Raw genomic sequence first — 12,670 nt, forward strand, 5'->3', positions numbered from 1 at the left:
TAAACATTCCTGAAGGCTTGTGTCTAACAAAAGAATTTTTGGTGTAAGAAAATATTTTGAATTGTATACAAAATGTGGCCTCTTCTATAGCTCAAGGGGACATAAAGAAAAAAAAAGAATATTTTTTAATCTTTACAGAACATGTGGGTGGATATACTCAATTATTTGTCTCTCTCTCTCTTTTATATCCTACCATCCCTGTGGAAACAGAGGGCACCTTCTCCTTCAAGCCTGTGTCATGCAGATCTCCACCCTTTATGCAACCCCTGACAAGCAATTTAACCCCAGTGTTTTCTCAAAGTCTACATTGTTTCTTTGAGACCAGTGCTGTCCTGGGAAGAGGGCTGGCAGCAGAACAGTCCACGATGGGCTTGGATCCCTCACACAGACATTGATGTGCTGGCCCCTGCAACAGAACTTACCAGGGTCCCCCATGGTCTTTGTAGGGGCCTTAGGAGAGCTTTCCCCTTGGCTGTCTGAAGGTTCACTGGAAAATCAACTTCCAATTGGGGAAAAGGCATTCACATTTATTTAATATATATACATGGGAGCCTTCAGAATGAAGACCCAGAGATACAGGGGAAATTGTCTATTTTTATGCTTAGATTCAATAAAGTCTAGACAGCCGCGTAGGAATGTGATTGGACTAAAAGGCTCTGATCCAATGCTGATAGACTGAGTGGGGAACCCAGCAAGGCCTGTCTGTCTAGGTTCTTCTTGACCTCTCTGAGCACTCATTCCTTCCTTCTGGAAGCGCAGGGCTCTCTCCGGAATGGGGGTCGCATGACCTACAGTCAAATAAGGTAAGTTACATGATTTCTTCATAGCCAGTTTTTACACAGAAACTTGGAGGGAACACTGGCGTAATATTTTACATTTTATGGCTAGTTTCTCTGACCCGCTTTGGGGAAGAGGGATTGGAGTTTCTGTGATTGGCCCCAGAGGAGCAAGGGACTGAGGGACAGGAGGCCAGGAGAAGGTCAGAGAAAAACTTTGGCTTCTGAGGAGACTTCTGAGGCCTTCCTTTTGGAGTATTGTTTTCAGAGCCCTAACACCCTTCAACCTCCATTAACTTAAGACATTTTCCTGCCAGTGTGATGTGTCAGGACAGATCTTATTTCTCACAGCACAAGTCAAATCCTCAGTGAGGATGCATGCTCACACCTCCCAAAGGCACACTCGACAACCCGGAGATAAGAGTGCAGTCTAGAGTCATATTTAGGAAGAAAATCCTTCCCTAAGTACACTGTGATCTGCAGAGACTGTCCCTCAGTAGGCCCAGGGCTCCAGAATATTAGGCTGAGCCCAGCGAGTCTTCACTCAGAGTAGCTTCACGCCCCTGCCCAGGCGTTGCCTGTAACACTGGCTGAAGCATGAAAGCTCCCCTTCTTGCCTCTCTGACCCTACACCAGATCATGTTCTCAGGGAGAGTATCTCTGCCTTCCACTGTGAAATTTAAGAAGGAAAAAAGAGAGGCCCCAACAAAGGGCTTAACCTATAAGACTCATAAACTTGTTGGAGTGAATTTTACTCATGCTTAGTAGTTAAGTATTAAAGATGAACAATGAAAACAGAGAATTAGTTTTTCTAAGAGGAGGCTGTTAAATCCTACTGGCTTCTAGAATCCTTAGTGTCCATTTTACTCCCCACTAACTTTTCTGGGGATTCTGAACTGACAGCAGATGGGATTTTGCAGCCGGGTGCAGTGGTTTACAACTATAATCCCAGCACTTTTCAGGGCAGCCGAGGTGGGATGATCATTTGAGGCCGGGAGTTTGAGACCTGCTTGGGCAACATACTGAGACCCCTATCTCAACAACAAATAAATTGTTTTAAAAATTAGCTGGTTGCGGTGACAAGCACCTATGGTCCCAGCTACTTGGGAGGCTGAGGTGGAAGGATCACTCAAGCCCAGGAGCTCGAGGTTTCAGTGAGCTATGATTGTACCACTACTCTCTAGCCTGGGCAGCAGAGCAATACCCTGTCTCAAAACAAAACAAAAAAAATGGGATTTTACTAACTCAAGGCATTACAATAACAGTTACCCTTTACAATAAGTTACCCCTTGCTGTGCCCCATCCCTGGCTATTCTCATTTCATAATTATCTTCTTTAATTCTCAGAAACAACCCTGAGAAATTTGTATTGTTCTTACTATTTTTCAAGTAGAAGAATTGATGCTCAGAAATGCTCAATGAGCATCCAAGCTCACATGGATGGCAATATTTACTCTTGTTGGCAAACGCCAAAACTTAGGGTTTTATCCGTAAGTTACCCTATACATTCTGAAGATTTTGCTGAAGGAGAAAATGCAGCTTTATGGCTCCCAATTAAACCTGAACTATTAGTTTGGATTGACTTTAATGAAACAGACTGCTTTCTTTGACGTTAGCAACATCTCTTTCAGGGGGAAAAAAAATCCTTATAAGTTATCCACTTGGAACTTTCCCTTCTGTGATTTTATTTGTATTCCAAATCTGCTCTGTGGTCATTCTTATAAACTCCTTGAAAGTTAGAATCCATTATCAATCACCATCCAGTGGAGAAAACACAAACCATTTCAGGCATTTCAGAGGGAGATTTCATACAGGGAACTGGTTACAACTTTGTCGGAAGGGATGGTGGAGGAAAACAGGTAGAGACTGTTATCGCAGATACAGTTCTTCAGAAAATTGCCATGCCCCTCGGGCAGGAAGAATGAAAAGGAAAGTGATGTTGCCATTGCCCCTGAAATGCCTGAAGTGGTTTTTGTTTTCTTGACTGGATGTTGATTGATACCAGATCTTACTTCCAGGGAATTTATAAAAATGACCACAGAGCAGATTTGGAATACAAATGAGATAATGGAGGGAAAGCCCAGGTAGACAGGCCTCCGAGGCTCCTGCTGCTGCTGTTTCTGCTATTTTTGGGGCCCTATCTCTGGCCACTGAGCATGCAGCCAGGGGCCCCCACATTCCAGCGGTTCAGGAATCAGAAGCTGCTGGGCCCTACAGACACCTGCAGTCACTCGTAGCTCCCCTTGCTGCAACCAGAGCAGAGGAAGAAAAAAAAAAAAAAAAAGCTTTTCCCTCATGCATGCTTATGCGTTCTTTCTAATCTCCCATGACCGCTTCCCTAAATGGAAACCAGCTGGCAGGCGATTCTGGGAAATGTGGTTTCAGGGCTTCCAGTCCCTGCCACAAGGAGGAGAGTGTAGAAGAGTGAGTGTGAACTGTGAGCCACCAGACGGTTATCAGCCCCCACCCCGGCCAGAGTTACCAAACTCCCTTGCCTTAGAATTTAACTCATCACCTGGATTGGTCTCGAATGAATGTGATGATTCTGTTACAGCCCTGGAATTGCACAAGACAAAAGCTTAAGGAGAGTCATGACATTTATCTCTACATAAAGACTACATGTGCTGGGAGAAGTGCAACCTTTGTGGGAGGGAAACCAAAAAAAAAAAAAAAATTCCAGCTCAAGCTGGGGTGTTAGGAATTGAAGCTGGCCTGGCTCCCCTGGCTGAACTGCAGGCCACGGTGGCTCTGAAAGCATCTAGTGGCAGCATTGCCCCATCTGTTCCCACCATGCCCTGTTGCTCAGCTCCTTCAGGTAGCAAGAAAGAGCCAGTCCCAGCAACCTTTGATGACAGGGTGTCTGAGACAGGGTTACCCAGAAAACAGGCTCTGAGACAAAGATTTGCATACAGGAAGTTTATCAGGATATGTTTTCAGGAACAGAAGCTGGAAGGGAGGAAGCCAAGTAGTGTTGGGCAGCGGGAGAAGTCAAAATGTGATGCAGTGGCAATCATGAGCTCAGCCAATCCCAGGGGACCTCGGGATTCCATGGTCCTTCACAGCTGTCCTGAATTGAGGCAGCAGGGCTAGATCCATGACCCTTCACACTGACTGCTAGCTGCAGGTTGCCCCCAGGGAGGGGACATAACCTGAACTAACATAGCTCTGATTGGGTGCAAGGCATCTCAACAGGAGCCAGATGCTAGCCGCTGGGGAGGAGGGCCTCCATCCTGAGCGGGGTGTCTGGGCGCACCCCTGGCATCCACCACACAGGATAAGAGGAGTCAAACGGAAGACAGGCGCTGCCCTGGGCTCGGTGCTTAGCTACATTTGCCATGCAGTCTGAGCTGGGGAGGGACAGAGTCTGGCCACCAGCCTCACTGAAACCACCATCCTCTCACACCTGGATTACTGATCCAGAGCTTCCAGAGTCTCTGCTTCCGCGTTTGCCACACTACCATCCATTCTGTACCCCACAGACAGTGCAATCTTCTCCAACCTGAAATCACATCACAGGCTGCTCCGCTTCACCTCCCCACCCTCATCGCTGTTCATTACACTTAGAGTCATGTCCAGACCCTTTGTCGTGGTCTCCGGGGGCAATGTGGCCTGGCCCCTGTCCACCTATGCATCTGCCACCACCCAGCCACCACCCTGCCTCCCTTACTGTGTTCCGGCCATGCTGGCCTTTTCTGTTCCTTGAACATTCCAAGCTCTTCCCCACCTGAGGGACTTGGCCCTGGCTTTTCCCTCTGGCTAGAATATTTCCTTCTTTCCAGATAGGTCTCAGCTCTCTTATAACGTCTTGAGCGGAGTCTTCCCTAACTACCCAACTAAAGCAGCACCCCTAGTAAATTACCTGGGTGTAATGATGTGTGTGCCTGTAATCGCAGGCTGAGGCAGGAGGGTCGCCTGAACCCAGGAGGTGGAGGCTGCAGTAAGCCAAGATCGCACAACTGCACTCCAGCCTGGATAACAGAGCGAGACACTGTCTCAAAAAAATAAAAAATAAAAAAACGACTTCCCTTTCCCATCACCCTTTTGATCTTCTCATAGCATTCATCACTAACTGAAATTTCTTAAGCATTGGAGGACTTGTTTCTGCTATCCCTCCTAATCAAATAAAAAGCTCTCCAAGAGCAGGCATCAGTCCCTAGAAGGGTATTGAGCACGCAGTAGGTAAATATTTTTGGAATGTTGTAAATTGACCACCTTTTAATAAGGGGGACACCTATTGGGCAGAACTTCTTGAGAACCACCTGACTGGCCTGTGGCCTCCCTCATACCTGGTCTTGTCAAGGCTGTCTCGGCTGGCACAGTGGTCTCCTATCCAGTCGGCAGTACTTAGGGTAGCCGGGATGGCTTCACCAGTCAAACCCAACAGATGCCATGGTGACCCTGATGCAGACCCTCAACATAGCCAGTTACACATCCGTGTCTCCATCAGCACTTCGTCACCCCAGTCACAGAAGCCCTCTACTTTCTCTCATCGGTAGGCAGAATGCACAGTGTCTCGTGTTGTTTGGGAAGTCAGTCATTTGGGGGCTGATGATTCTGGGAGATGAAGACATCGTGGGCTGGGGGCCCAGTGGTTTCCACTTTGCCAGCTGAAATCACCTGAGAGTTGAAACTCGCTTCCCAAGGGCTGGAAAGCTCTCTGGTGCTTAACATCTTTTGATTTCAGCTCCCCACTATTAAACATGTTTAAATAAAAATTACTACTGCCATTTGCTGAGCACCTGTCCTGTACCAGGACCTGTGCTTGGTCCATAATTCAGAGATGTTCTGGAACTTGCCTGAGAGAGGACTGAACCCAGTTTGTGAGACACGCTGGCCTACTTCCACTGTACCACCTGAGAAATTAAGGAGAAATCAAAGAGATGGGAGGATTTCCTGTTAGTAAAAAATAGTTATATTTAGTAAAATAAAGTATGACAGATCTTGCTTCAAAGGTGGACTAGTTTTGTTCACAAAGTAAAGGAAGGCTCTTCTCACCCCCACTCCTATATCATTACATGGAAGCTTTGAATACCATTCCACACACTTTGTAATTGCACTAATAAAGAGTCTGCAGAATTTGTGCACATTTTAAATCTAGACACCTGTGGAATTCTTCAAAGCTTGGCAGAAGATTGGTAAATGAGATCTCCATCCTGTCAGACAAAAAAAAAATTTCTCCTTGTAGACAGCCTTTCCCACTCAGGCAAAGTGGTCCATTTACATAAAAATGATCCTTTTAGAAGGTGTTTTGTGATTTTCAATTGTCCCTCAAAATAAAAATCACAGCTCCTGTCTCACCTTGGTTGAAGTGTTTTCACACTCCAGGGAGTTGCTTACCATCACCTGAATATAGAATTCGGTGGGCGTTAGTTTCAAACTGATACTACTCACAGCTGTCTTCAGGGTTTCAAAAAGGTGTCCAGGTGGCCTTGGAAGGTGTTTCTCATTCTGGGATCAGGCTGAGCGATCCCCCTTTATTCTGGAAGCTGCAGGGCTTCAGTCTTTAGGTTTCCGCCTAAGGAAAAATGCTTCCTGGGGTTTTCTCCCAAGACTTCGGTGGAACCCAGAGTATTGTCTGTGCTGTTGCCTGATGACACAAAAGCATAACAGTGAGAGAAAAGCAGGATACCTTTAAAACCATTTCTTTTCCCTAATTTCACAATAATGAAAAGACAGGAAGAAACTTATTTCTCGATCAAGAGCAACATGCTACAGTGAAGTAGCATGGACATTAAAATTAAACCTGCATTTGAATCCCAGCAGCCTCACTTACAATGACCTTGTGTGAAGTCCATAACCTCTCTCAGTTTCAGTTTCTTGATCTGCAAAATGGGGGTCATCCCCTTATCACTTACGTTTGGCATGAAGATTCAGTGATATAGTGTGTGTCAATTTCCTCGTATGGCTGCAGAATTTTAGGTGGGCCATAAATCAGAAAGAAGAGATGACATTCCATCTCTAAATTCCTGGTTTATTTAGCCAAGCATGTGGAAGCCAGCAGGGCAGATGCAGAAGATAACGCTATGTTTAGCCCCCAAGGTCCCTAATGAGGGGCAATCAGCTGCCTGTGACACTAGTCAGTTCTCGCTGGCTCAAGAAGCTTAGTTTTTTGCTGCACCATAGCTTGGTTATAATTGGGACTGACGTCACCATTCAGGAAAAACTTAGAAAAACATTCTCTATTCCTAATAAGAAATACCAACAGACCTCTAGCACCCTTCTGGTCCTGAAGCCAAGCAGACTCAGCAATACCCCATATCTTTATGGGTGGGGTGCAGGGAGAGGAGTCAGGGCCGGGCCCAAAGGGCCTCACCTTGGCCGTCATCTTTCCAGCACCCCAGAAGACGCCGTCCCCATTACAGCACGGACACGTGGGTGTTTAATTAATAGTCATGGTGATCATGATGATGCTTATCTTGGCTTCAATTCACATGTGTTAGTTCCATTATTGATTTTGTTCTCCTCAAATTAACCAGATAAAGTCACAACCAATTTAAAAACAATTAGTTTGATTTTCATCTGTGGTCCAGCGGGAATCTGTTTTTCCTCCAGTATTAATAATCGCATTGTACAGTTAATGAATTGCTGTGAGATCAGTGGCGTTTGGGCTAATGTGACATTTCTCTTTTATTCTTGTTTGATTTGTTTTGTTTTGTTTTTAGGGTCAAGTTGTATTCCGGAATGGGGAGAGAATGGGGACCATTAAATTTACTCAATTTCAAGGTAGGCATTTTGATGCTTATTCTTTCTAGCTGATAAAATTTAGATTCAGGGATGTTGTTTTATGCAATATAATACATCAAAAGGAATGCAAGTGTGATGTTCCAGGTAAAAGAAAGCAGAGCCAATTGAAAACGCTTTTCTGAAAACATTAGTTTCAACCTATTTGGAATATTTTTTCTCAGCCGCATCATGATCAGCCCTCCATCTCCATGGGTTCCACGTCTGTTGATTCAGCCAGCTGAAGACTGAAACTATTCAGGAAAAAAATGGATGATTCCGTCTGTACCAAACACATACAGACTTTTTTTTTCTTGTCGTTATTCCCTAAACAATAGAGTATAACAACTATTTACATTTTATTAGGCATTGTAAGAAATCTAGAGATGATTTAAAGTATATGGGAGGATGTGTGTAGTGTATAGGCAAATACTACCCCATTTTATATCAGGGACTTGGTCGTTGGGGGATTTTGGAATCCTCAAGGGATCCTGGAACCAATCCTCCATGGATCCCTAGGGATAACCGTGCTTCCCTGGCCTATTCTGCCTTCCTGCATGACTCTAAAAGGTTTATGAGATTATGAGTGGTGGGGATTAAGTTAGTATTCTGAGGACCTTTGCATTGTTGTGGGGTTTTGGGTGTTTTTTGTAGAGAAAGGGTCTCAGTATGTTGCCCTGGCTGGAGTGCAGTGGCAATCCACACATGCGTTCATAGCATACTGCAGCCTCAAACTCCTTGGCCCAGGCAGTCCTCCCACCTCAGCCTCCTAAGTAGCTGGGACCACAGACATGCAACAGTGGCACCCAGCTGTTTTTGGTTTTGATTTTAGAGATGTTCAAACAGACTCTAAAGTAGAGAGAACAGCATCATGAACCCCCATGTGCCCAATAGGCAGTTTCAATCATTATCGACATTTTGCCAATCTTCTTTCATTTTGACTCACCCCATCCCCCCTTTTTTTGCTGTAGTGTTTTAAAGCAGCTCCTAGACATGATCTCATCTCATTCTATAAATACTTCAGTATGCATTTTTTTGGATAGGGAGGTTTTATAATATAATCACAGTACTATTATCACACCTAAAACATTAAACAATTCTTAATATCGTTTAATTTCCCAGTCTGTGTGGATCCCCTAATCATCTCAAAGATGTCTTCACAGATGATTTGTTGGAAAATCCACACAAATTCCACCCATTGCATCTGCTTGAAGTATCTCTTTAGTCTCTTTTCATCTATTATAACCCACCACTTTTTACAGAACATTTATTTTTTGAAGAAACCGGGTCATGCGTTGAACTTTCTGTTGCTGTCAGAAGGGCCTCAGAAACCATCCATACCAATTTCTTTGTGTGATGAGGAAAAAACGGAGGTGCAGACAAGGGCCATGTGAGGAGCATCCTTGAGGAACAGGGCTGGGCATTCCTTGAGGCAGACCAGTACAGCCATTAGCGGGGTGATTAGCCAAAACGACTAGATGAACCTCTCATCAATACAGTGTTCTTGAGCAGCCAAGTGTTTCTGGAAAACCCAGAAACAAGAGTGGTGCCTGCTGTGCCCACTCACTTTGAGCAGATCCCAGCGCCATCCAGGGGAAAGCAAGAAATTAAAGTGAGTTATTCAGATTCATTCAGACAAATCCCACCAGGATTCAGATCAATCAGGAGAGGTGTTCTTCAGCGCTATCGCTCTGTAATGCAATCTTGTAGACATACCCATTCATCTTTCTGTGGCAGGTAATTGAAACGCGTGCCAGCTCTCTGGCGTGCACAAAAGATGTAATTTTAGGCAAACGTAATTATTTTTCCATTTGTTAAATTTTACCTCTTCATTGGTTGAACAAAGTAAGCATCTTGGCAAAGATACTTACTTTTTTTTTTTTTTTTGAGTGATTGCAACTAAATTCTCTTGTCTCATTTCCAGTTCTCAAAATTATATCATTCTAAGAAAGTATTTTGTAAAATAAGGATTGGCTGATCACAGCTACCAGTGCATGCCAATTGTATTGCCTTTTTTTTTTCATACGTTAGGTTTAAACACCAGCTTCAGTCACTATTTAGGCATATCTGGATTTATAAGGAAGGCAGTACAGCAAACAGCAGTTCAGAGCTTGCGCTTTGTGGGTCGACCCACCCGAGATCCAGTCACTTCCTCACTGTAGAATTTCAGGCAAGCGACTTCGCCTCTCTGAGCCTTGATTGTCCTCATCTGTAAAATAGGAGTATAATCCTAACTACCTTCATGGAATATGGGAAAAACTAAATGAGAAAGTATGTGTATATTTAACTATACATACAATATATTTATATATATGTATATATATATATTTTTTCTCAGCAGGTAAGTAGCAGTTATGATTAGCACCTTGTCAACATTATGACACCTTTCTGGAGCAAATTCAGGTTTCCCTGAAGTGCTGAAACCCCCTGGCTGCTTTTTTGTCTGCCATTTACCCCTAATAGCGGCTCCCTGCACTTAGTGATGTTTAGGAGGTGATACAGGGCAGGGCCTTAGCGATGATCTCATTCCAGAATTCATGGTATAAATGGGGAAACTGAGGTCCAGGGATGAGTAGTGTCTCCCAGGGACACACAGCTGGCTAGTGGCAGAGCTGGGACTGGACCTCAGCTTGCTCTTCTGCACATTCCCACGGACACCCAGGCACAAGTGTGCTCCCCTCACCCTCTCTGCATTTGTGTCCAGCTTTTCTTGAGGGTCACAGCTGGGCTTTCAATAAAGGCCAGATGCTCCTGTTTACATGATTTTTTTTTTTTTTTTTTTTTTTTTTTTTTTTTTTTTTGAGACGGAGTCTCACTCCGTCACCCAGGCTGGAGTGCAGTGGCACAATCTCGGCTCACTGCAACCTCTGCCTCCTGGGTTTGAGTGATTCTTCTGCCTCAGCCTCCCGAGTAGCTGGGACTACAGGCTCGTGCCACCATGCCCAGCTAATTTTTGTATTTTTAGTAGAGATGGGGTTTCACCATATGGCCAGGCTGGTCTCGAACTCCTGACCTTGCAATCTGCCCACCTTGGCCTCCCAAAGTGCTGAGATTACAGGCGTGAGCCACTGCGCCTGGCCTACATGTTTTTTCAAACAGACATTGATCCTCTTGCTCCAATAGAGGGACCTTGTGTTATTTTAGGACTGAAATGAGCCACCAGAATGCAGGGGGCATGTGCGTATCAACACAACAGTTGGTTTTCCAAATGTAAAGGGTTTCAGAGGTGCCTTATCTACCAGGATGGATTACTGAATAGGCCGTCCAAGCTGTGCGATGAGCCATCCAGGGAGTTAATGCCTCCAGGAGCAGCCCTGTGTCAGTGACGGATGAGAAGGGGAGGATAAATACCCCAGCATCCTTTCCCCTTGGGTGAGGCAACTCCCAGGTGTGTTTGGCTCTTTTCCCAGAGCTCCCACAGTGGGACTGAGCCTCGGTTGCCCACAAAGAAACCTGCTCACTCATGCACCTTGTCCTGGCTCCCTTCCCTGCCTCACTTACCCACACCACTAACAGTGCATCCTAGGATCACCTTCCAAATAAACTGCATGCCTTCTTCCCCTCATCTCAGGCAGGTGCTATACTTAGGGAGCCACCCTTGGCCGTAGGTAAGGCAGGTATTAGCATCCTGTTGGGCACACACCTCAGCCCTGAACCCCTTTCATCTCCAGGTTCCATGCTCCTCCCTGATGCCATGGCTGATTTTCACGACACCACGTGTAGATGAGGATGAATACTAGAGAATTGGCTTTTTTCCCCTTAAGAGAAAAAAAGTATCCATGTTACTGCCGAAGTCTAAACATGGCTCTGAATTTGCAGCAGGGAAGGAAGTTGAGTGAAGCCGTGATTAGAGCCTTGTTTATGCTGTTCTTAGAGAAAACTCAGCATCTGCCGCTCCAACTCACCGACCCTGCCTTCATTAGGCCTATTTGTAAGAATCTCGGGGAATGATAATGTGCTTGAATTTCACACTGCTTCTATGCAACATAAAGGGCTCAGGCTTTGGAGTTTTATATTTTGGCACCTGATTTGAAGGAAAGGGGTCTTCCTTCACTCTAACGACATAATTGTCATTCAGAACGTACCTAGTGAAAGGGAGACTTGTCCTTCCCATTTGCAGACATTAATTACCATTTGGTCTTCAGGGTAACAGATACGGTTGTATTCAGTGCGCATTTCCTGAGCATCTGCCAGGCGCTTTACCAAGTCCTCTGGAGAAAACCAAGTTGAATAAGATACAGTCCCCGATCCTCCAGGGCTTCATAATCTCTCTGGCCGAATGCCAGTGCTTATGAAAGCAGGAAGATTATTTCCCAGAACCTACTAGAATACTTTCAGGGCTAGTTTGACCCTACTTTGAGACTCTTGAGGCTGATTTTTAATAACCTTTTCCTCTGTCAAGGCCTGCAATTGTAGCTCGCTTCACCAAGTCATGGGTCTGGAAAGGCCATTTCGTCAGACTGTCACTCAACTTGATATAATTAAAGAGTGAAGTCATAGTCCATAATCCTTCAGGGTATACCAGCAGGGTTGTGGACAAGCAGGAACCAGAGGACACACGGGAATGTGGACTCTTTTCCAGCTTGACCCTAGCCTTGACACCTCCCAGCCCTCATGTTCCAGGATTTGCCTTTCAGGGAGCCTAAGAAAGGTGGCCCAAAAGACAGCATATTTTACAGGTATTGGGTTTTGTTGAGCCATTGACTCTCCATATTGAAGGGAGCCCTGATTCTCCTATACAACATTCCCACTGCTTGAATGCCTCCAGTGATGGGGAACTCATTCCCTCTCATGTGGAAAGTATATAGGCTTGAAGCAGACATTCCTGATCATTGACAGATAGGCAAAGAAGCTTGGTCTCTTTGAGCCTTCATTTCAGTTAAAAATAAGTAAATAAATAAAAGATGATCATTTTCCTTGCCTTGAGAGTGACTGAGAACCTGATGATGTGAGACTGTGATGTTCCTGTCTCGGTGACTGGCACAGAGAAGGGTCATAACAACTGTTGGCTTCCTTCTCTCTTGGGCACTCTTAACAGTGACCCCAGATTTACACTCTCCCCTGAGGAATTTCTTGAGAAAAGTGCAGTCGCGCTTCTTTAGGACACAATTCGCACACCTCATTTCATGGGCAGTCATTGTCGTTGGTCCATGAAAGTCCCTCTTGTGTGTCCAT

General features: G+C 45.0%; 1 protein-coding gene across 1 annotated transcript in view; it reads left to right on the top strand.

Annotated features, from left to right (window-relative positions):
* The window catches only part of GABBR2 (gamma-aminobutyric acid type B receptor subunit 2), a 422,124-nt gene that overhangs the window by 297,101 nt on the left and 112,353 nt on the right, over nucleotides 1-12,670 (top strand). The window contains exon 8 of the mRNA XM_016961310.3: nucleotides 7,438-7,498. Within this exon, the coding sequence (XP_016816799.1) occupies nucleotides 7,438-7,498 (61 nt within the window). The remainder of the gene's footprint in view (nucleotides 1-7,437; nucleotides 7,499-12,670) is intronic.

The sequence above is a fragment of the Pan troglodytes genome, chromosome 11, assembly GCF_028858775.2.
Source record: "Pan troglodytes isolate AG18354 chromosome 11, NHGRI_mPanTro3-v2.0_pri, whole genome shotgun sequence".
Classification (NCBI taxonomy): Eukaryota; Metazoa; Chordata; class Mammalia; order Primates; family Hominidae; genus Pan; species Pan troglodytes.